Genomic DNA, 25,180 nt, shown 5'->3' with positions numbered 1-25,180 from the left:
TCTGTTGCTTTCTGAGACTAAGTGCAGTTATAGTGATTACTTTGTTTACATTTTTCTAGTTTTATTAGAAGTAATTTCACACCTAGCAGCGCTACTTCTTTAGATAATAAGCATCTAACATGCTCTAAATTACCAATATTTAATCATGATAAAATGCATGTTTGCGGTAAAAAAAGTTTCTGAGTCATTATTAGCCTTAAATAAAAACAAGCATCTTAACTAACACACGTTTTATATACTAACATACAGGGACGGAAATGTTGGGAGTGAAGTGATAGGTTACCTTGACCGTTGACAGTGTCTGTTAGCTTGACCTTTGACAGTGTTAGTTACCTTGACCTTTGACAAACGGACATGTCGTCAATATGTTTTAAACATTCGTACAGACGGACAGAACGATTTTAAATCCTTGGAGGCGCAATAAAACAAAAAAATAAAACAAAAAAGAAAACATGACCAAACATATGCAGTTCCAACTATTTATTATTCATTCAGATTTTTATAATTATCACAATTTGAAAGTTAAATTATTAAAATATTCTTCTCGTTATTCTATTGTTTTTAAGCTGTTTCATACAATGTTCATTGCATTTTTTTTAAACTTATAATCTTGTCTGATATCTTATATAACACGTCTTGGTAAAACTAATCAGAACCAGGGAAAAACTTTTTTTATAACAAATGCAATTTCGAAATTTATCTGTAGTTATTTGAATAAAGATTTTTTTATCTGTGCTCAAACTCGTCAACTGCATTAATTTGGTGTTTATTTCTTCTTAAGAGTAAAATACAAGTATTATTACATTGTATTACACTTTTTAACCGTTTCTTATTTATTTCATTCTTTCGGTTTAAACAAACTTGTATCATCAGACTGGACAACTTGTCCGTCGTATTCAACCAGAACATGGGCATTGATATTTTTCGGGAGGTTGACACAAAGTGGATGAAACAATTTGCCATTCTCGTTGTTAGCGTATAACGTGATGTAAACTGTTTCTGTGTTCTTCACAGGAACGTTGAATTCAAGGTATTTTCCAGGCTTAACAGTTGAAAACCCAATATTGATAATTTTGGCCAAGAACTTCTGATGACCTTTGTGCCTCATTTCTGCAGTTATCCCGGATTCGTCTTTTGCGTTTAATTTACCTCCAATAGCCATTTCCTCATCCTCATCCATTTCAATCAGTTTTGGAGTTTCTGAGTCGCACTTAGCGTAAACGTCATGTGGAAAGGAATTTTGAACCGCCACGAATGTATTCGAAGTTGATTGACTGCCACCCATCTTACAACTGAAAATAAAACAAAATAGTTACATATGAACTCATTCGATAATAGCACGTTTTGTTATCTGTGGTACCTCTTTATCATATATGTCAAGGTTCAATTATAGTTTTGCTTAAATTACTTTCTCAGAGGCCAAATATGCCTTAAAATGTAATTATTCCTATTTCTTAAAAGCTCATTATCTTTTGTCCTATCTGGGTCTCCAAAACGAGACCTTATTGCTCATACAGTTGAGCCATCTTTTTCAAAATGGTGGACATAAAACCTTATTATATTATATATCAATGTATGTCTTAATTTTTTTAAGTAGTACAGCATAAAATGAAATAGTATGTAGATATTCGCTATGTTTTCTTAAGCTTCATAGACAGTATTTTACGTAAAGTAGCCACAAATGTATTGAAGCTAGTTGGATGAATTAGAACTAGAGGGAGTTTTGCCACAAAAACAGAAGTCTCCAAAACCAATGTATGGTACTGATCACTTCTGTGAATTTTGGTCAAATCCCGCCAGAAGTTTGACATTTGAAAGCCGGACAAATTTTTCTATTTATATCTCTGGCGGCCATTTTGTGCAGCTGAGCAGAACGTGTCGGTGATATGCATAACTAGGGATAGTACTGATCACTCCCATGAAGTTTCAATGACATCCCGCCAGAAGTTCGGCCGGACAAGATTTTTCTATTTATAGCTATGGCGGTCATTTTGTGCAGCCAAGCGAAACGTGCCGGCGCTGTGCACAACTAGATATGGTACTGATCACTCTGTGTAGTTTCATTGAAATTCTGCCAGCCGTTTGACCTGTGAAAGCGGGAAAAGCTGAATGCGGATGGACGGACTGACGTGCAGACGGACGGACAGACGGTGAAGGCAAAAACAAATTTTGGGAGAAATAATAACATCTTTAAGGTAGGCATCTTTATGCTTAATTACAAGTTAAATTCACATTTTTATGTATTTGCCTTCAATAATAAAAGCTTGTTTCTCGGAGACATAATAACATCTTTAAGGTCGACATCTTTATGCTTAATTACAAGTTTAATTCACATTTTAAGTAAATGCCTTAAGTAATAAAATCTCGTTTTTCCTCCGTAATTTGTAGCTGTAGATTTCATCCGATTTTTTATAATACATGGAAGCAACGTTAAAAAAGGACATATTAAGATCACGATAATAATTTTTAGTTTAAACAGAAACATGAATGAATGTTTTGCTAATATAAATGAAAAAAAAAAAAAAAAAAAAAAAAAAAAACGAAAAAAAAAACAACAAAAAAACAACAACAACAACAAAAAAAAACAACAACAACAATTATGACAGATGTAAGTTGTTAACTATTATACCGCGCGAAGTTCATTACACATTTTATTTAAGTGACAGATTTTGATGTCCACCGTTTTGGAGAAAGAAATAGTGTATACCTTCGATTTAACGAATATTCCTTGGATTTGATGACTGATCCAAATGTGGAAAACTTATTTGGAGATAGATACAATACAGGCTAACTGTTGTCTGATATACATGTACATTCAAGAAAATTTTAAAATCATGGTCATATATGAAAAGACTACCAAAAAGATAACTGTCAATAATTACATTTTTTGCTCGCTCGTGAATACTTATGAACTGTTGCAAAGCTCATCAAGCGGCAAATTAAAGAGGAGGCCATGAAAACTACAAAAGAATGGAGTAAAAGTATGTAAATAAATTTTGTCTATTTGAGTGTGATTTTAATTTTACTTATTAATCATTTTCAGCTTTAATTGTAATGTTACAAACGGGGATAATAATGTCAAAATAGTGTCAAAACATATGAGGTACTACATGGGGTAATTTATTTAAAACAGAAGTCTCTTTACACATGTTATAGTCCTGAAAGTTTGAAATAACATTTTGATAATTTTAACTGTCAAATCATCCGCTCCAGATTCAAAGCAGAATGCAAAGCAAGACAATGCCATTATATTGAAAGAGTGAAGCATACGAAAAACAAATAATTTTGAACTTACCTTATGACTATCAATACCTGTGATGACTATTATCCCTGCAACAATACAGTCTTCAACTCTGCATGAGGCCTTATATACGTTCAACGAGGCGATTATGGTTTAAGGAAAATTCCATTAACTGCGTTTTATTCAATGCGTTCTATTGTTATTATTAAAAGCAGGAGTGTTGTAATGAGGAAAAATATCCATAACTTGTCTGTGTGCACCAAATCAGATCATTATCGCATGGTTTGGAATTTTTCTTTGTTATTTTTTAACCCATTATTATTCAGGACCCTTTAATTTGATTTGAACTGCCTTATTATATATAGCTGTTAGGTAGCTTCCGACGACATTAGCTGGTATTGGTTCATTTTATTCGGGGTCATGAGGGTTTCCATTTGAAACTAACGTGAAAGGGTCATTATGCTGATTTAGAATACAAAAATATTAAATAAATCAGATAAAACAGTTTAAATATATAAAACTTGTTAGTTACGGGGCGACATCTCGGAATGTTTCTAACGGCCTCGCCTTTTTTTGCAGAAACTTCCCTCGATGTCGCCCCAGCTAGTGTTATATCCTCGTAACTAGTTCGTTTCTTATAACTTTTACATAGCAGTAAATATTTTGCTTTTCTCACATCTTAGCTACAAGATTAATATAAATTATAAAATTCTGATAGAATAATTAAAAATCTAAGTCGTCCAGCCCAAAAATACTAATCAAAATTTTTAAGGTGGCAATGTTTGAATTACTTTAAGTTTTCAATTTATTCCACTCTATGCGGGTTTTATTAAGGATTAGCCTTTTTGAACTTAAAAACAAAATGTTTGGTCTCCCTACAATGCCACGGAGTTACGTACAAAATTCACATTTCTTTCAGATAGAGAAGTCAATAATAAATGTATTAAAACCTTGTCGAAATTAAAATATGATAAATAAATTGTCAAATTTATTTCAACCACCTTTGCAGCTTAATCAAAATAAGTCAAAACTAAACATGTATTATATTTTGTTAAGTTAATGTACAAATTTGTGTCTTGTCTGTAGCGTTTTTGGAACAAAGGAAGGTAGTAAGCCGTGTTGAATGCTTTGTCATAATTTATTTTGTAGTTATTTGTCAGTTTATTAGTCCACCGTGTATATCCGGTAACGCCGGAATGTGAAAATAACGCACGATTCGTGCAGTAAGTAACGCAGAATTATGCAATAAATGGCGGCTACCTGACAGGATTTCCAACGCGGTAAGAAAACTGGCCAATATATATTTCTGATTTAACTAAACTGAAAAAAAATCAATAGCCGCATACGGCTGCAAAGACATTACTCTTCATCCCTCATTAAGATTATTTCCACGAAATTGTTTACTTTTCTAGATCATTCGTAAAAATGATGGCTTGACCACCGTTTTGAGTGACATTTTGGCTTTTGTCGACTCTTATAAGTACAACAATGCATATTATTCCGTATAATTTAGATTTTTAGTAGGCAAGTGACATAAACTTTACTTCTTGTGATATAGAAAATTGAAAATAAACTGATAAAATGTGATTCAAGCCGTTTTTATGAGGTCACGCCGATGTACGCATCTCACTATATAAATAGTATGTAAAATGGTCTGACATATGGTAAGTTTAACAGTTAATTTAAATACTATTGTCTCAAAAGATGTGTTGATGTATACTTAAGGACAATGAAAACGCACACCCTGCATTTTGTTACATGAAAACAAAACATTTATGACTCCATTAGATATATATCATAACTTTAATGCAAAACGCAAACTTAACAACTGAAAATAATTCAAAATGTTTAAAATCAAATGTACACCAGTAAATTGAAGAACCTTAGGTGAAAATCCCAAAATCACACTTTTTCATCACAGTAATGCAAACTTAAAAAAGGCAAAAAATGAAAATCCAAAACAAAGTCACTCATAAATGTCTATTCGTAATGTCACCGTCGGGATCTTTAGAAACGACAATATCCTCCATCAGCGTCTCTTAACAGATGTACATCGACGCCTCATAGACATTACGGTGCGGATAGTCGCCTGTGGAATCTGACGCCATTCAGCCTGTAGTGTAGTGCGAAAACGCTGGTGAAGCCGAGAAATTGTAGACCGACGGACACCAAAACGGTTGGCGCTTTGATATTACAAAATTTGATTGTAAGATAGACCAGACTGAATCTCTCCTAAATCTACCCAGCGGTTAATTCTTTGTACAATTTGCTAGCAAGTATTCAATAGTGTTTGAAATTAGGCACCTTTTATAGAGGAAAAGTGTGTATATGCAATTTCAATGTGAGCTTTACGATTTCTAAAACTGACCATTGGCATACTAGTAGTTTAATATTCATTTTCATAAAAAATTGAATTGCTCATTTGTGTTTAACATTTATAGAAAGGTGTGAAAACAACAAGTTAATAATTAACAGTTTAAAAAAATAAATTATTTCATTTCATAAAGTAACCATGAATTGATTAAATCTGTTTTCTGTTGTGATCTTATCACAATTAGCCAAAAGTGTTACTTTTGATTTTTCGGGTACTGTCTTTATCATGCAATAACTTCATTAAAATGCAATCATTTTTCATAACTTTGGTATCTGAATGACCGGAATGCATTCGGTTTTATGAAACTGTTAAAAAATACTAACAGGAAATATATTTTCCTTGTTTAAACGCAAATATTCCGACCGTGCGTTTTCATTGTCCTTAAGTATATATACTGTGACGAAGCTAAGATTCAAAGCTATCCATTGGTGTCGATTTTTTCTCGAAGATAAGGGAAAGAACTCGATATACCTCGGTTATTTACGTAGATTATATGGAAAGTGTTTATGGGTGTATTCGAGGTATTGCCGGAAAATTTTATTTTTTTCTTATATGGTACAGAATTATTACACAGGTTTAACGCCTTTTATCGGCGAATGTAATCAAGTTATTTGCGACCTATAGTCAATGTATTTTATTCATATCTTGACAAACTTTTAACATTTTGATTGCATATTGTAACTTAGTTCAATTAAACAATTGTTTCCTGAAATAAAATTATTATTTTTGAACATGCTGCCCACGTCTGATCTTTCTAAGAAAATAAGAACAATAACTTAGTTTGCAAATAAATTGAATATAAAAATAATAGAAAACAATCAAGAGAAGAAGTGTCTGTATATTTTATGCCTGAAATAATGCACCAGTAAAGCTTGAAAGTCTCCATAATATTATGTCCTTTATTGTGTTGGCGGGATGTGAAACCCAATCAATACAAATATCTAGCTGTATCAATTCGCCTGGTGAACTTCTGTGAAAATGGATTATTTATTTTATTTATTTTTTCTCTTATATAAGGAAGTAACTTGTATTCAAAAGATATTTTACTTAGAAACTATAATGCCCAAAGCTTGTAAAAGCATAACCTTATTGTCTAAACCTAAATAAATTATAACCCTTAGGGTAAAAATTTACCCTACTCTTAGTGTTGCTTATTATATGTTAACTTGTATGGAAAAGTCATATGAATCTACGGTAAGAGTTTATGCTAGGCATTGATATAGACGTTTACAAAACTAACAGGACTAATGACCCTAAAAAGGCCACCAATACAGAGCCAGGTCGCATTCATACAGAGTGTCCATTTGCTCACTCAGGTAGCTCATTTGTACAAATACATGAACTATCTAATACCAATCTCTCAGACTTTGAATGAAGTGTTCCAAGTTCACAGCACAGAAAATCCATTTCATAAATTTACCAGGTAAAAGGTCACATAGACTCAAGTTAGGTTGAATATATTTTGGTTTCTTAACATGTATATTGAGAGCTACTAGAGATGTGTTTGTGGAGGATTACATCTATCTATGCCATGAAGGTCTGTCTAAAAGAAGACTTCTTCATGTCAAGTAATTAATGAAGAGTGAGAACAATGAAAAATTATACAATATAACAAAACCCATTTTCATATCTACCATCTCAATAGGTATTGAGAAATTGCTACCACGTTGCTACGCTACCCCTTTGTTTCTTTGAGTATGAAATTTTTCACGCATTGCTTCGTACTCACGACGTATACGAGTATTACGAAGCTTATAGCTCTGTGATTTCAGGGACTAATTCGAGACTGTGTCTATTTTCTACACAATCAAACTAAAATAAATTATGTATAAAATGAATTAAAGTTTCCCCCACAAAATATAGTTGAAAAGTGCTTATACTCGCCGATTAATGGCTTTAAACCTGTGTAACAGTTCAGTACCATATATGAAAAAAATCACATTTCGGCGTTACCGCGAAGCACTATTTACGTACATCTGCGTTACCTCATAAAAACGACTTGAATGCCATTTTATCAGCTCAATTCAAATTTTTATATCACCAGAAGTAAAGTAAATGTCACTTGCCTACCTAAAATCGAAATTTTCCGGAATAATATGCACTGCTGTACTTATAAGAGTCGACAGAAAGCCAAAATGTCATTCAAAACGATAGTCAAGTCATCATTTTCACGAATTATCTTGAAAAGTAAACAATTTCGTGGAAATAATCATGATGAGGGATGAAGAGTTATGTCTTTGCAGCCGTATGCGGCTATTGATTTTTTTTAATTCGGTTAAATAAGAAATATATTGGCCAGTTTTCTTACTGCGTTGGAAATACTGTCAGGTAGCCGTCATTTATTGCACAATTCTGCACGAATCGTGCGTTATTTTCACATTCCGTTGTTACTGGAGTCAGTCCCATTCATTTCATCTTACATTCATTTGAAATTGTATAGAATAGTAGAATAGAAAACATAGAAATGTTTTTTGGTGTTTTTGTAAGATGAGATGAGATGGTGGGGATATGATTTTATTTTTAACTTTTTTTTCTAAGATTTATTTGCACTCTTTGTTTGAATAAATCATAACTATCCTGTTCATTGTATTAACATTTTTAGGCCATATACATTTTTTAAGTTACTCGCCTCTAGATAGTAAAACAATAAATAAATAAATAAATAAATAAATAAATAAAATTTCAAATAAAATGAAAATACTGGTCTAATGTGTAGACATCTTGATTCAAGAAAGAATGTTGACAAAAGTGTCAATCTATCGCGTTTCTTCTTTGCATAATCGCCTGCATTAAACGCATTGGCCAATATAAATAAGAGATAATTTATTCAACATGGTTACTGAAACTACTACAAAAGATAACAAGTTAAATGTTGATGCTGCACATCAAAGACGCCGCCAAATGATGTGAACAGTCACAGGTAATGTACAAAATCAGAATTGAAAATCGTTCTCTATTACAGTTGAATATCCGAAGCACTAATTAATTTTTTCTCCATGTTCTTGGTATGTGTCTGAAATTCTGAAATGTTTGTCTGTTGCGACAAAGATTGAAACGTCTGGTCGAAGCAAAATAAATTGGATAACAAGTGAAATTGAAATGATTGGTAAACTTAAAATAAATTCAAGACAATATGTGCCGAGAATATGTCCATTTAAATATTGGTGCGAATTGCATAATGTTCGAATGATTTTGAGGACGAACTGTCTGTTATTTTACAAATAGCGAAAATATGTCTGTAATATCAAATAATAGTTATGAATAAATTGATATATATATATAAAATCAATTCTTTGTTACGTATTGTTTACTTATTTATAAAATATTAAACTACTTGAATAAACAAAAGATTGCCGCTGTTTCCGTAGCGCCAAAATAATCTCCGTTGCATATTTTAGTGATACTTCGTCATTAGATTATAGACGGGTCTCAGCGGGTTTTAGAACGATCGACTATAGACTGGCTCATTGGCACGTTATTTATTAGGTAGATAAAATAAGATAATTATAAAAAGAATATGATATTCAAACATGACATTATCACTTCAGTTAAACGTTTATTTTAATCATTTAAAGCTCTGTGACATGTTGTAGGCCTACATCAAAAAAGCTATTTTCATTAAAAAAAAAATGAAAACAATTTGATTTTGTTAAAACAAAACAAAAAAATTACACAAAATCAAGTCTAATATTACGAACAAATGCATATCTACTAGACGGCACGCGCCGTCTAATAATTAAAACCAAAACAGTTACGATCCCGGATTACGTGCGTTTCTTCCAACGCGTGATGAAATAAGTCCCAATTAGGTATATACCATTGGCGGACTGCTATGTGCACTTCTAAAATAATTATTGTTAAGCGACCTATATGATCGCGCGATACTAAATTTTAGGTGTGGTGTTGAAACTATAGCTTATTGTTACACAACAATTAATCATTTGTGTTTGTTTTATAATCGTCATATCATTTTGAAGGCGATACCTTAATGTTTAGGTATGTATAAAAAAGAAAAAAAAGTAAAACGTCTTGATAACAAAAGTACGGTGGCACAGAGGTGACATGTGTGTTTTTAATTATCTCGTTTGCATAAGTCGTGCGCATGGGATAATTAAGTCATGCACACAAGATGTTTTCTCGTGTGTACGAGTTACTTAGTCAGGCGAATGATATAATTAAGTGGTGCGCACGAGACACTATGCTGTACGCACGAGTTACCATGTAGTGCGAACGAGATAATTAATAGTGTGCACATTAAAATTAGCCAATCAGATTGCCATGAGCAATATTCAAATCAAATAACATAAACAATGGCTTATTTATTCTCGAATTATTAATTTGGAAATGATTTTACACTATGTGTCCGTACTAGGTAATATAAACCATGGCTTTGACATTATGACTTCAAACATCCACAGGCTTTGGGCAAAGTCCCTACCAAATAAAATAAACCAGGGTTTATTCCTTCTCAAGCTATTGTATGGACAAGGCTAACAGGCCGTTAGTACGTACGTGCTGATCAACTCTCACAGAATGGTCATAAAAAAGGCCATACTTTGTCAAAATGAATGTCTGATTTATGGACCTTGGATAGTAACCTCCTAATATGATCCTTATCTCGGGATGTTTCTGCCAAAAATTGTCTCGACCTAACGGCCTCGCCATGTTTTAGCAGAAAAATCTCTTGATGTCACCCCAGCCAGTTTTATATCCTCGTAACTAACTCGTTTCATATACTATAACTATAATATATTGTCAAAATGTACATTAAGTTTGAGCAGGACACTTAATGTATCCAAATCTTACTAATGAACGCGAAGATAAAGTACTAATTTGCAAGATATTAGCTAATGAAAAAGATGTTCATCATTTATATAGATATACTAAGTGTTCTCAGTACTGAGATAGAAATAGTAAATTCGGTGATATATTGTATAAAACATACCATACGTTCATGTTCTCCCCATATATGGTTACTTTATTAACATTTTTCTACGAATTGAAACATTTCTTAATGACGTATATAGCCTCTATTTATCGTAACCCACATCAGGTTAACTAGCATTTTTCCTCAAGTAAATTCTTTTTTACATGAAAGATTTTCCGCGTATCCGATGAATTCATTTGTAGCCGAGTGTTACTTGATATTGCGTAAAATATGGTAAACAAGATCAACAAGGAATGGCGGCGTTCAATGAACGCAACCCCCACACGACCCCGCAAGAAGGACCAGCGGTCAGGAGCCCAGGAGGACCCCAAACAAAACAGGACAGGGCACACGGCAGAGAAAGGACAGGTTAATCAAGACTGCGAAATGACAAGATTTATTTGCGAGTCCTCAATGAAAATACAAATACATTAAATCATTCATACAAACAAGGTTGACACTTTGAGACACAACTTATATTTCTTGCTTTGTTGAAAAACATACTTTATTTTCGTTTTCGTCACATGGAAAGACAGTGCATTTTAAACGACGATGTAATAAAAACTGCAGTTAGCTTTTCTGATGTTATAAATACGAAGCGATTATGAAATGCATCGTTTCCTTATTAATAGCGCATGCCTAATTCTTCGAAAATGTGGGTTTAAGGAAACTCATTAACTGCGCTTTATTCAAAGTGCGGTTTTGCTCTTCTAAGTATCAGGAGTGCTTGCTTGCTCACAGGTTGATGAGAAAAAATATATGAAAACTTTAATCCCGTATGTATCAAATCAGTGCACCTTATTAAATTAGTTTGCTTTTCTCTTTTATCAGTTAAATAAAGATTATTACAAACAAATGGTAAGGAACATACGGAGAAGTAAAGTATTGTGACAGTCACCGTCTCAGATAAGAGAATTACAGCTGCTACAAAATTGATGAAAATATCAATAAAATCATGACAAAAAGTATGTTGTGGTGAGGGGAAAGTGGTTTTAAGTCTGAGGCGTACCTTGGCTTATTTTGAGTATACGCCGAGTTCAGGTCTTTGGTCGAGACTTATATCAAATATAGCTCTTTGCTATTACCAGGGATTGTACTACTTAAATAATTGTCTTTATCTATAGTTATGAAAGTAACATCAAGTACATGTATTGAATGTAAGAGAAATTGGCTTAAATGATTCAAAAGCTATTTACTATCGTGTATCAGAAAAAAAAACTAAACATAGCCAGGTATCTCTATTGTTATGAAAATGGGTCTAAGAAGTTTTTTCCTTGTTATTTTTTTTGTTTTCACCGTAACTTAGCATGAGATATAAACAAGGAAAATATAATTTAAAGTGATATGTATGACTATAATACAAACACAATAGCTTAAATTTTTAGTGTAACATTAAGTTATCGTGTTACAGCTAAATTGTTAAATTGTAGTATCGCGTGATCATTTAAGTCCTTTAAAATATTTCCAAATGCGCATTAAGTCAATGTTAAAGAAAACAATTTTTTATCTTTAACAGTGTTTTTCTCAACTCCTTTACGAATTGTTTAAGTTAGTTCAGTACAAAGTTAAATGCCTAACGCACATAAAGCATGTTGGTATAATAATATTTGTATAATAAGACTCGCCATCAGAAGTCGGTGAAAATAAAAGAATCGGGACATGACGTGTCTTGTTATCTCTTATATAGGTATAATTATTCAGTGTACATTGTTCTTATTGTATATTTATCTATGTTTTAGATGTATAGATGAGATTACGTATAATGAAGAATATATATAATTGTTTGTAGTAGGTTGCAATTTATTTCTATAGTCAATAAAAAAAGACAATAGAAATAACTTTATATATTGATATATTTTTAGGACAAATAAATATAAGTTGACTATGGTTTGGGACGATAGACGTGGTTCGCTGCAAAGATCTGATTTATAGGGCCCAAATTAAACAACATATTTTGAATGAATATCAGATGAATGAATGTTACTAACATAGAAATAATATACTGACTTACAGCTACAAGGTTAAATATAAAAAGGAATTCCATATGGTCAACTCCCGTCCATTGTGCTACAAATGCCATGTTGTAGGCAAGATTAAATGTAAAAAAAATGTTCAGTTTTCCTACAGGATAGATGATTGTAATAAATTGGAAATTTTCTTATCATTATTTGGGTTTTGATGAGGTTAATTAGCATCATAACATTAATTATTTTAATAACTCAATCTGCGAAAAAAAAATATCCAAAGAAATTATTCATATCATATTTTGACATTGTGTACGTCATTCTTGCTCTGTAAAAAGGCCAATATCTGAGTCTTTAATAGAATCCGTAAAGGGTGTTAAGGTAATATAAACCATACCTCCTTAAAACTTTGATTACACGGATTTTAGACTGAAACAACGATAAACAACTTTCACTAAAATTGTGTATACACATTTTCAAAATACGTAACTCATTTTCGAATTAGGAAACATCCTCAGCATACCTAAAGAATCAATTAGCAGCTACGAATATGTTGATCGATCTATGCCCTATCTCAATTTTCTTTTTTTTTCTTTCTTATACGCCCGTGCGTATTTGGCGTATCGGTAGCTTCTTACCTAGCTGACTTAAACATGGTGCCCACAGTAGCCTCTATAATATGTTCTTTTTCTATTTTTAGCTCTCAAGGCTCCTAAAAGGGATCAATCAAATTTATTATCTATTATTCAAAGATATTTAAAGGTTTTTCTATTTTTAGCTTTAGTTAATCAAATAAATATGATCAAATTTGATAACAGACTGCCTAAGAATGCTACAGACAAAGTTTGGTGATCATCCATCAATAAGTTCAGTATAAGAAGATGTTTTAAGGTTTTTCTATTATCGGCTTTAGCGGCCCCTAAATGGTGCTAATCAAACTAATTTGAGCAAACTTGATAAAATTTGGAATTTTAAAAGAATTTCATACACACATTTTTTAAATACAATATAATAATCTATTAATTGCCCTTCCTGTTTCCTTGTTTCTCGTGTGTCGATAAGACCAGATTTATTACGGATAAAACTTTTACTTTTTAACATGCACACGTTTACATAAAGCCCGCGTATGTGCTACGTAAGTGTTTGAAGTTTGTTGTGTGTAAGCGTACTCCCGTATAATTAATGCAGTAATCAATTTAGCTCAAATTGTAATACATAGTTAATATAATACCTGCGAACTATTGTCAATAACATAACAATATGACCTCTAAACAAGTGAGTTAAAGCTGGTCTGGGAAGACAAAGGACTGAAACCTACAACTGGGCATTCAATCAAATCTTAAGGTCTGGACTACCATGTGGCCTATTACGTGTTTACAAATTTTCAATGATTTGATCTAGTTTATTTTATTTCACCTTATCCACTTTCGATATAAATTTGATCTAGATGAACATACAAGCTATGTTTCATTAGGATCAAGAAAATGTGTGCTTAAATGTATATATTTTTCTGCCGATTTGACTTAGTTTTTGGCATCAAATGACCGATTTCAAACTCGACCTAGTTAGCTTCGACATGCTGACAAAATTTCATTAGGACAGGACAGAAAGTGTGTGATAAAAATTATCGTTTATCTAAAAAGTTGACGGACACTGAATTGAAAGCCAAATTAATTCACTTTACAAGACAAAGTTGAAAGTCTATGATGCCCAGTTAGATTAGGCCTGCTCATTTAAATGGTTGTTTTAAAGGTGAGCAGCCGTGCACAGTCCATGGCTGGACTAAAAAGAACTTCAATCTGACTAAAGTTCAGATCTTCATGACTGTGCAGCTTAAATTAATTTAATCAAGTTGAATAGAACTTAACATTCATATATGATAACAGTTTGAATTTTTATTATACAACAATAACAGACAATTAATGTGACTAAAAGCCACAGGGTCTTGCTGTAAACCACGTCTGTTTGCTCAATTGAGGACATGTTGAGGTGATTTTATTTTCTGGTGATCTTACAAAACTTCTGCAGTTGCAATTGAAAAGTGTGCAGAAATTTGGTTATAGGTGCGCGTGATGCGGAATAAAAATCAAAGCACAGAAGGCGCTAAATTTGTTTGGGTCTCAGAATGTCAGAAAGGTGAAGGTTGTGAGATAAAAAAAACCAATTTGTTTGTAAAGTGTCACCAATGCTGTTTATAGTAAATTGGCTATAAGACTAACTGTAACACTGATATTAAATTCAATGTTTATTTGGTTTAAACAAAAAAACTACAAAAACAAAAGCAACATGAGATGAGTTGCCTTAACTGGGATTTGAACTCCAGACCTCTCGCTTTAAAAGAATGAATACCAGATGAGTACCTGAAATACCTATCTTATGATCATGTTTGAATATTCCTTTTTTCAGTTAGGCAAAATCAGTTGGACGATATTACTAAAGTGTCTGTTTTCTCCATGTTAACAAATCAAAACACGAATACGCCCGTTATAATGCCGCCTATATTGTCCAACAATATTGACCTGGCACTTCATTAATTTCCGTAAAGGTCATGACTGTGATAAACAGTGGTATCTAACAAATAAATCGATATCTTTGTTAACTACACGCCAATGAGTTGTGGTGTATTGGTATAGATGCCTGACTACTGATCTGAAGTTCCCTGGTTCGATACCTTACCAACACCACGTTATGGGGACATTCATTTTTGTTTTATTCAATTCAGAAATTTACTTGCAAGAATTACTTTGAAATCGTTTTACTACATCTGGATGTTAGGATACCTTTTAAGTAGTGTTTTTATACAATTTTATTATTTTATTTCATTACATTATCTTTAATTATTAAAAAGGACAGAACGTTTACAATATAACTTAAAATACTACACTGATAGAATACACAACCAAAAATCAAGACGTTTTGCACGAGTTAAGAGAGAAATGGCAATTTTAAAATAAGAAGAGAAAAAATATAAAAATGGCTGAACCAGGATTCGAACCTACGGGTGTACGTCTGTATTCTTGAAGTGAAAGCCCTTAACGATTGTGCTAAGAGGGATTTGTAATTTAGACCATTTAACAACTGGTTATATACATTCATATCGATTTACAAATAGATAGTAACGTTTACGGAATTTACCGACTATGGGGTCAAATGCAAGAGTGCCAGGTCAATGTTGTTGGACAATACCTGATACTTGACAAAAATAACGGGAATAAAATTCTGACAAAAAAAAAACAGTAATCATTTGTAGGGGAAAAACTCATGCCGAAAACGTTGCGGCAAATGGCGGATGTCACTCCTTGTCTTTTTTATAATACTTTACCAGTTTTAAAGGAAACAGATTTGGTTCAATTGAAAAAATATTTTTTGAGGACATAAACTCGGACAATACTTACATATATTTAGGTGTAGCACAAACGTTTCTAAAAACCGTTACACGATCGAAAATATATGCGCCGCAATCTGCGGTCCCGTTCTCGAGTTCCTATGAGCCATATTGAACCGTTTAATAAAAAAACAAAAACATAACTAGATAATTTCCTATGATGAAATGAATAGCTGAAGCTTTTGACAGCTGAAAAAAAGAGTCCAAAAAATAGTTAAGAGTTTCGGCTCCGCCCACTTTCATATTATTTGTCATATTTGTTTTTTTTTCTCCACAAATATGATATATATTTGGCTGATATAGCACCATATTTCATGGGTAAAATTAAATACTTTTTATTTGTTTACATTTTTCTAGTTTTATGACAAATAATTTTACATCCAGCGCTAAGTTTTACAGATAATTAGCATCTAACATGTTCTAAAACCATTATTAAAACATTTCAAGGAAAAATATTCGTTTCTGATAGGGCATAATAAGCCTTTTCACGAAAAAGGGTCAATTTTTTGTATCAATATACAATTGCACAATTTTACAAACATAATCATCAAGTGAACATACAAAAGTGTTGGGCCAAACGTTCTTACAACATTATCGTGAGCCCTTCCATATAGAGCCTCCTGGACAATCATCTTAACTAACACACTTACATATAGAAACGGAAAGGTTGGTCGTCTGTGAGCAGAGCTGAATGTATTCAAAATTTACATGTATTAATATCGAAGTCTCTTGACCTTTGACAAACGACATTAAGTTGTAAACATTTGCACGGACGGACAGTACGATTAAAATCCTTGGAGACACAATAAAACAATAATGAAAACATGACCAAACATATGCAGTTCCAACTGTTTATTAATCATTCAGATTATTATCATTATAAAAATTTGAAAGTGGATTAGTTAGTCTGCACAAAACATGTGAAGTGTTTTTTATCCTTAATTAGTTCCATACGATGTTCGTTGTATTCTATATTTTTAACTTATATTCTAAAATGGGATTTAATGTTGTATGAAAAAGACCCAGTTTTTTACAGAAAAAAACCGAGTTTTTTACAAAACATTTACGTAATGCACATATAGCCATGGTAAAATGAACGCTCGTACATAAAAAATGAAAAAGAGTAAGTTGAAGTAATGATCCTTTAAATTATATTAGTCAGAAGGTTCTTCTTCACAGCAATATAAGGCACAATGCCCTTACCCAAGCAAAACGTCCGTGAGGACTTCGCGTGGCATGACCGGTTTTTGGACAAGCGATTTGTTCTTTTTGCATATAAGATGTACAAATTGTCGTAGAAACACCAATTTCTCGAGCCAACCGTTAAGACGCAATTTTTATGATTACGTTGCGATTTTTTAAATATTATTTGGAGGGTTTTCTTTACAGAAATACATGTATAAGCCCCAGCTCAAGCAAAATATCCTGGGGATTTCAGCGTTGCATGTTCGTTTTTTTGACCGTCGAGTTGTTATTCCTATTCATAAGGTGCATAAATTTTCGTAAAACCCCCCCGCAATTTTCTCGAGCACACCGTTAAAAAACCATTAGTCTGATTCTGTTGCGGATTCATTTTTTTGTATTATTTTTGAGGGTCTTCTTTACAAAAATATAAGACACAAAGCCCTACTCCATGCTAGTTCTATCTATTCCATGTTCTATCTACATGTAAAAAGTAAATATTTTATACACTTAATATACAGAAAGAATTCTCCGGTCAAAAAAATGACTGTGCCACGCGGAAATCTCCCGGATGTATTTCTTGGACCCGGGCGTTGTGTCTTACATTTCCTTACATTTCTGTAAAGAAAATCCTCCATACTAATAGAAAAACGAATCTACAACGTCATCAGACAAAAACTGTTTTAACGGTTGACTCGTGAAAATTGTGTTTGAAATTTTACGAAAAGAAATACACTATATATACAGAAAGAACAAATTGTCGGACCAAAAACAACCATACAATGCGGGATCTCCCGCACGCGTTGCTTGGGCTCGGGGTTTGTGTCTTATACTTCTGTTAAGAAGACCTTTCTAAAGATTTGATTTATTTTGTTTCTGTGGCACAATGTACTTTTAATGTACGTGCAGCTTTTGTGACTCCATTAAACGGTATTTCACGACCGTGCATTTAATCATTTTGACGTGACGTCAATCCCATTATACAAACATAGCACAACAACGCGCTATCTGTAAGCTCGTAAAGCAGTGCGTCAATGAAGAAGTGACTATAACACGTCGTATTTTCGGTAGATCTATGTTATAAACAGATGATTATATTATTAATGTAGTTTCATTACTTTTATTGAACACGTTAATTGACTAAGATTATGTTATGCCCGCTAATATCTCGAATATTTTTTTATCAACTCGTTCAAAAAATAAAGAAAAAAAAAAGAAATCAGTATTGAACTTATTTATATTCATTTTTTATATCTTCTCTGTCACACAAAATATAATGTGATTCAAATGTCAACTTGAGGCGGGGTAATATATCAAATGAAAGTATTTAAACGAACGCTGCAATATTTTTGAGTTCATCATATGCATCAACTGTGCAGAGAATATCGGACTTAATATATTGAAAACGGTTTTGCCAACTTTGTTGAAATAGCGAATTGAATCTAGTAATACATTACACTATCATATTAAGTACCTTCTGAATTTTTGGGATATTTTTTCGATAGACAATTTTAATAGTAAATGGCTATTCTGTTACAAATTTTTTTCCATAAAAAAATTAAATCGGGTATGTAAAAATAATGTTACCTCGGTACTCTGCTTTATTCGTTCGTTCGTTCGTTCGTTCGTTCTTTCATCCATTCATTCATAGACCTCATTCATTATTCATTTATTTTTTATTTAGATATTTATTTATAGGAAAATATGTTGGCACGATTTCTTGTTATTCTACTCTATATATTCGGTAAAGCACGCTGCATCGATACGAGTAGAAATTCATCCATTTATGAACGAATACCGGAAGTGCTGTCGTATTTATGTCCCGGCGTAGAGGTATGCGGAGAAATATATGACAAATACGTGCCTGAGGAATCTCAATCGGAAGAACTTTGCTGTACTGGTGAGTATTGTTATTATTATTATTATTATTATTATTATTATTGGGTATTGTTATTATTGAGTTTTTGTTTTGGTTAATACAGAATTTATTTTAGTTTGATTGTGAAGGATGCTGTAAGCTTATAGGCACACTTTCTAATCCGTTCCTGGAACCCAACCAGTACTGAGTAATGAGTGTATTAAAGTTTCTTCCTCACGGAAACAACAACTTGCCCCTGACTGAGTGTGAACATTAGATTATTAGTCTGACGCGTTAATCCCTCGGCCACGCCGCAACATAGTATTGTTTTTATTATTATTAAGTATTGTTATTATTATTATTATTTGCATATGATATTTGATATTTCTAGATGCATAAGTTGTTTGTTTAATGTTGCCTTTTTCATTTCTCCATCAGTTTATAAAGTCATAACTTTATCTGAAATCAAATTCATCACAATTGTTTCTATATATTGCTTTTTAATCACCGAAAAAAAATGATGAAATTGAAAAGTTATTTTTTTTTCTAAAAATAAATTTGCATAGAAAAGCATAGAGGCATGCGAAAGTATGCGCGTTTTATATAACGTGAATTACGTACTAAAACAATAAAAAAAAACTTAAAAAAATAAATACGTATGCAAAAATTATGTGCTTAAACAAATATACGTACAAGAATAATAAAGTCACAACAAGAATATGTGTACTAGAACATTTAAAAAATAACAAGAATTACGTATACAAGCAATGAAGAAATAACATGAATCACGTGCTAGAACAATTAAAAATTAACAATAATACGCACTAAAACTATAAAGAATCAACACGAATTACAGACTTGAACAGAACAGAAAATAATTAACCGGAATAACGTACTTGAACAAGAAACAACGGAAAGACGTACTGAAAAAAAATGAAGTATTAATATCAAGTGAAGTCAAATCACAACCATTAAATTTACTCATTCAATGTAAAAACATAACACAATAAGGGAACAAACATGACTAAAAGTACAATAAGGCTGAAAAAGCAGAACTTGAAAGGTACGTTATGTCTCAGAAACAAATAAAGTTTCGTCTTTTAGATAAGAAAGGTCATACATGAATTTTATAATGTTAAAATAATGGTTTTAGAGAATGCTAGATGTTTGTAATGGTTTAGGTAAATGACTAATGAGGAACTATTGTTGACAATATTAAAGTACACCAAAATTCAGATAATTTTGAGAAATAAAAAATAAATGAATTTTTGGGACATAAGAGCATTCAAGTTACGTAAGGTTACATTAAAAGGTATAACAGTAAATAATTAACAGTATAAGTGAATTGGCTTACTTTTATCAAATATCAAGTTTTGGAGAGTTAAAACTTTCTGTATATTTATCAATGTGGAAAATTAAATACTTATACAATCATGAGGCAGTTATATCGATGTGCTAAATAGACACTACTAGTATGTTATGTAATTGGACGACGTTTTTACTTTTTTTTCGGACGGAATCCGTCTGAATTCAGTTGGACTTCTTGTAAAATTAACATGGAAGGACTGAATATAAGAAGAATCTTCATTGGTTATTTTAAAAATAACAAACTGAAATCGGGGAATTTCACTGGTCATTCTAAAATAATATGTAAAGGATAGTTCTAAGATTAAAGGATAGTTCTTACCATTCGAAAATGAAAGTTTAAGGATAGCTCAAAAAATGAAAAGTACGGATAATTCTTGTCATTTTAAAAAATAATATAAATGATAACTGGAATGAAATTATTCAAAATTAAACAAACTGTTCTGTTTGTACGTGGAGTCAAACGTATCAACAAGTAATAGTTAAGGGACACCTAAATCAATACTGTAAAAATCCACCACTAATACATTAGTGGCGTGATCAGTTGACCTTTTGTATTTGCACCCTCTATGTTATGTTTATTTTTGGAATTGAGCTTACTCTTTGCAATCTGAAAGTTAACAAGATCCAACGTTAAGACCGTCAGCTTTCGCCCCGATATATAACTTCATATTCGTAAGCACCCAACGAGCTAATATACTTTCCGGTTCTTTGAATTTATGTAAATACGCCATAGACTTATGGTTAGAACGTATATTAATTTTTGTCCTAGAAAATAGTGCTGAACAAAATGTCCTACTGCAAGTTATTCCCATAGTTTCGCTGAGCAGAGTTACGTATCAATATAATTATAAACATGAACTATGTTCTAAAACAATTAAGATATTACAAGAATTACGTGCAGGAAAAATAAAAATATTAGACGAATTATGTCCTAGAACAATAAAGATATAACAAGAGTTACGTACTAGAACAATAATTATATCACAAGAAATACGTATACTAGAACAATAAAATTATTACAAGAATTTCGTGGCAGAACAAAAAAGATATAACAAAAATTACCTGCTTGAACAGTAATGATATAACAAGAAATACGTATACTAGAACAATATAATTATCAAAAGAATTTCGTGGCAGAACAAAAAAGATATAACAAGAAATACGTGCTAGAACAATAAGATATAACAAGAATTATCTGCTAGAACAATAAAGATATAAAAAGAAATACGTGCTAAAACAATACAGATATTACAAAAAAGAATTATGATAGATAGATAGATAGTTTATTTATATAAGACGTGTACAAAATGCACATGGTCACAAAATACATACATTCAAATAAAATTAAACATCACGTAATCATCAAAGTTAACATTATTTAGTAGCAAAGTGTCATACAATGATACAAATACATCTTTGGACTGTATTAACAAAACATGGAGAATGAAAAGAAATAAAGTAATATTACTAAAAAGATAACATTTTTATAATTATGTCTGAAGATTCAGTTGATTTAATTCCCTGCGTTTAAATGCTTGTGCTATAAAATTTCCCAAATTTAACAAGACTCTTTTCTTTTTAGAACTTAATAAATCAATAAATGTGTACATGCTCGGATTTTTCGTGTATTTGTTTCTCAGGTCAGAATATTTTTTGCATGTGATTATAAAATGAAATTCATCTTCTATGTCATTACCGCAGAAATAACATAATCTTTCATTAGCAGAAATAACATAGTCTTTCATTTCTTGGTTTTCGATTACGTCCATTATTATGTAGCGGAACAAAAAAGATAAAACAAGAATTACGTGCGACGTGTAGAACAATCACTATTGATAATCTTCCTGTTGTTGGCCACGACTTAATAATAGGTGCAAGTAGGTTCTTGAAGCTCCAAAATGAGAGGGTTTGTTTGCTTGTAGTTTTTACTCTTTTAATTTCTTTTTTCAGCTTGTTCCTGCGAATCTAGTTGTGAGAAAAATGGAAATTGCTGCTATCCGTCAAAATATCCATATTCGCCAGGTAATATTGATGCACACTGGTTATCAACGTATACTCGTAAATGTATGTACCCAACAACTCTTGAACACCACAAGATTCAAAAGAAGTTTTCTCAACCTTATTATTTGATAACTTCAGTTCCAAATAGTTTAGCATGTGGCGATGTAAAGACAGCGGTCTGGGGGAGCCTTTTCCCGGTTTACTCAGCTAGTCGTAATCAGATATACAAGAATATGGCCTGTGCCATTGCAGATGGCGTTACAGATGGTCATCTTTGGGAAGCCATTCTTTCTTGCAGTCATCAAACCTCGTCTCTGGCGGATGGAAATTTTTCAACCGTAGAATCGGATACTACAGTGGATTCCTTTATCATTTTGGATCAAAGTACACATTTTGACCTTAATAATTGTCACGTTGATTTTATATTTAAAGATGTAAACATAGAAAGTCTGAAATGCTACAGAGATTTGATAGATAATTGTTCTCAATCTGATATGATACAGGTGCCTCATGGCGTAAATGTTTCTGCAGAAGAAATTGTTGAAGCATGCTCTTCAGGACTTGTATCCCCTTATAGGAGAAATGATATGTATGCAAATGTTTTTTGCTATATTTGCAATTTGGAGGAATATACCCAGCACAATATGTGTCAAAAACCCTCCCCGACGTCTTCACGTGGTAAAGTAAAGTACAGCTTTTTTGGTCTGTTAGACACACAATTCTTTCTAATGAAACGTTCTGAAGAGGAATCTGTAATAAAAACAAATAATCAAATGGCATGTGATAAACAAAATGTAAGTAAATGTTTTTATTGTTACCATATATACGTTCGATTGAATTATACGAGCTCTATTCTTATAAAAACTGCCAATTCTTTTTTAAGATATAATGTTTTGTTATGTCTTTAACTGTAGTGGGTAGCGTTTAAAACGTTGCATATTTTCTCTGTTTGTATTCAAAAGATGTTTCAAAGGAGTCTAAATAGTAATTATCAGGTTTTTTTTAAAATATCAAATTTGCGCTTAATATATCTTTAACAATTTTATTACAGATCTGCTTGTAATAATTTTGCGGGAGCGGTTTAACCATGGCCTGCTTACTATGATATAATTACTATGCAATTTAGTTTGGTTGATTAACACCTAATTATGTAATATGCTATTTATCCTTTCATTGCAGAAAATGGATTGTCGTCAGACTTACTGTCCGTCGGGGCAATTTCCAGATCGACTTGGGAATTGCAAGCACGCAGTAAGCAGATGGTACAATCAAATGTTTCTTGTGATACTTAACGTTACAACCGACGCCTATGTTAACGTCACTGACTTGATGAAACGGAAAGGAGTCAGAGTCTTAACTTCACCGTGGCCAAAGGGTTGGAACGTTTTCTCAATCATGCAAATTGAAACACGATGGGACATGAGCCTTACGCATTTAAGAATAGATTTGAGAAAATTGTTTCAAAATGTAAGCTCTACTAAAGTCATGAAAATTATCAAAAATCATGCTAAACGAGATTGGATTTTAAAGGATGGAGCAGCATCATATATTTTTAAGTCAGATTTAGCAACTTGGGACTACAAATTGAAGTCAGACATGTCAATCGTTTTAGTTGACGCCATTCGTCTTGGAAACCGTACTCTGCCTATAACATTGCCGAAAACGTCTAAAGCCTTTGTGAATGTGTCTATGTTAATCGGAGGACATTTCAATGTACTCACGATGAAAATGATTACTCCCTTGTATTACTGTAAACAAGTTGAATTAACTCCTCTCGAATTTATTTTAAGCAAAAATAAAACTGTTCTTTTTAACGTCCGTACACAACGTATGTTGTTCCAATTTCATACATTTGTGATAAAAGAAGATCCGTACAACATCTCAGATTTACGTGTTATGACATGTATTGAGGATTCTGGGCTCTCTGAGGAAAGTCACGCAACAATTATTCATAGAAAATGGGCAGTTGTTTTCTATTTTATTTTGGCAATGATCGATAAAGGAATTATTTGATGTTCGGTTCTTCCGATCACGTTTATTGACTTTAAATACACTTTTAATAGGACTCGCCAGAGACCTGTATGTCAACGGTGGTCAACAGTGATGCCGAAGAGCTTCTAACGCGCTGCTATAATTCGTTTCAAATTAATATGAAGAGTATTACACACCGAAAATATTTTCTCCTACACCTCTTTCGCATTAAGTAATGTACCAGAGCAATATTTAAGTTTTTTTCCCCTAAAGATTGTTGCTTCTTTTTTCCCCTTCTTAAGTTATTGTTCGAATTGATGAATCTTGTCATGCATTAAATAATATAGTAAAAAAATTGTTTCGTTATTTACTTATATTTTACATATGAAGCCTAAGTGAAATAAAATGATAGTTTAATGGTCAATTGTTTCTAACAGCTGCTTTAAAAATCGCGTGGGAATTGTAGTCGGTCACTTGTAGGGAAAATGATAATTACTTGTTTGTTATCTAGAAAAGCCAGTTAGTTTAACTTGACCATCGAGATATGTCTACAAATGTGTTAAAATGGGCTTTTTTTCTGATTACAATCATTATTACTGTGAGTTTATTAAAGTCATTATTTAAAATATTTTTATCAATGCCTTTATCTAAATAAGAAACAAGTTCTTTAATTTTTTATAATCTTGAAACAATTTATACATATCTTCATCCGTAAAGGATTCGGATGGTAAGGGTTGAACTAGTGTTCCTTCTGCAATTTGTATTCTTTCGACAAACTGGTTTGAAAGTAACACTAATTGTTGTTTTATTCCTGGTTAGTTGTTTGGCTGTTGGTTTAACATTTGTCTTTGATAATCTTTTCTCTCTGTAATTGGTTAATTAATTTCACGATACATTTCCTGACTAGCA

At 32.2% G+C, this 25,180-nt stretch overlaps 1 protein-coding gene across 2 annotated transcripts; it reads right to left on the bottom strand.

The window, feature by feature from the left end:
• Positions 1-465: 465 nt before the first annotated feature.
• Positions 466-3,652, bottom strand: LOC132750319 (uncharacterized). Of its 2 annotated transcripts, none has more exons than XR_009628531.1 (2): positions 3,296-3,652; positions 466-1,285 (listed from the first exon to the last, which is right to left on the bottom strand). XR_009628531.1 is itself a non-coding variant. In XM_060740265.1 (2 exons), the coding sequence occupies exon 2, from the start codon at positions 1,283-1,285 to the stop codon at positions 839-841; it is 447 nt and encodes a 148-aa protein (XP_060596248.1). In that variant the 5' UTR covers positions 1,286-1,292; positions 3,296-3,427; the 3' UTR covers positions 466-838. The 2 variants fall into 2 exon arrangements, 1 of the variants encoding a protein (XP_060596248.1); XM_060740265.1 differs by having other exon boundaries at positions 466-1,292; positions 3,296-3,427.
• Positions 3,653-25,180: the final 21,528 nt, after the last annotated feature.

The sequence above is a fragment of the Ruditapes philippinarum genome, unplaced genomic scaffold (genome assembly GCF_026571515.1).
Source record: "Ruditapes philippinarum isolate M1 unplaced genomic scaffold, ASM2657151v2 ctg1966_1_1_1_1, whole genome shotgun sequence".
Taxonomy (NCBI): Eukaryota; Metazoa; Mollusca; class Bivalvia; order Venerida; family Veneridae; genus Ruditapes; species Ruditapes philippinarum.
This window is presented reverse-complemented; position numbering and strand designations above follow the sequence as displayed.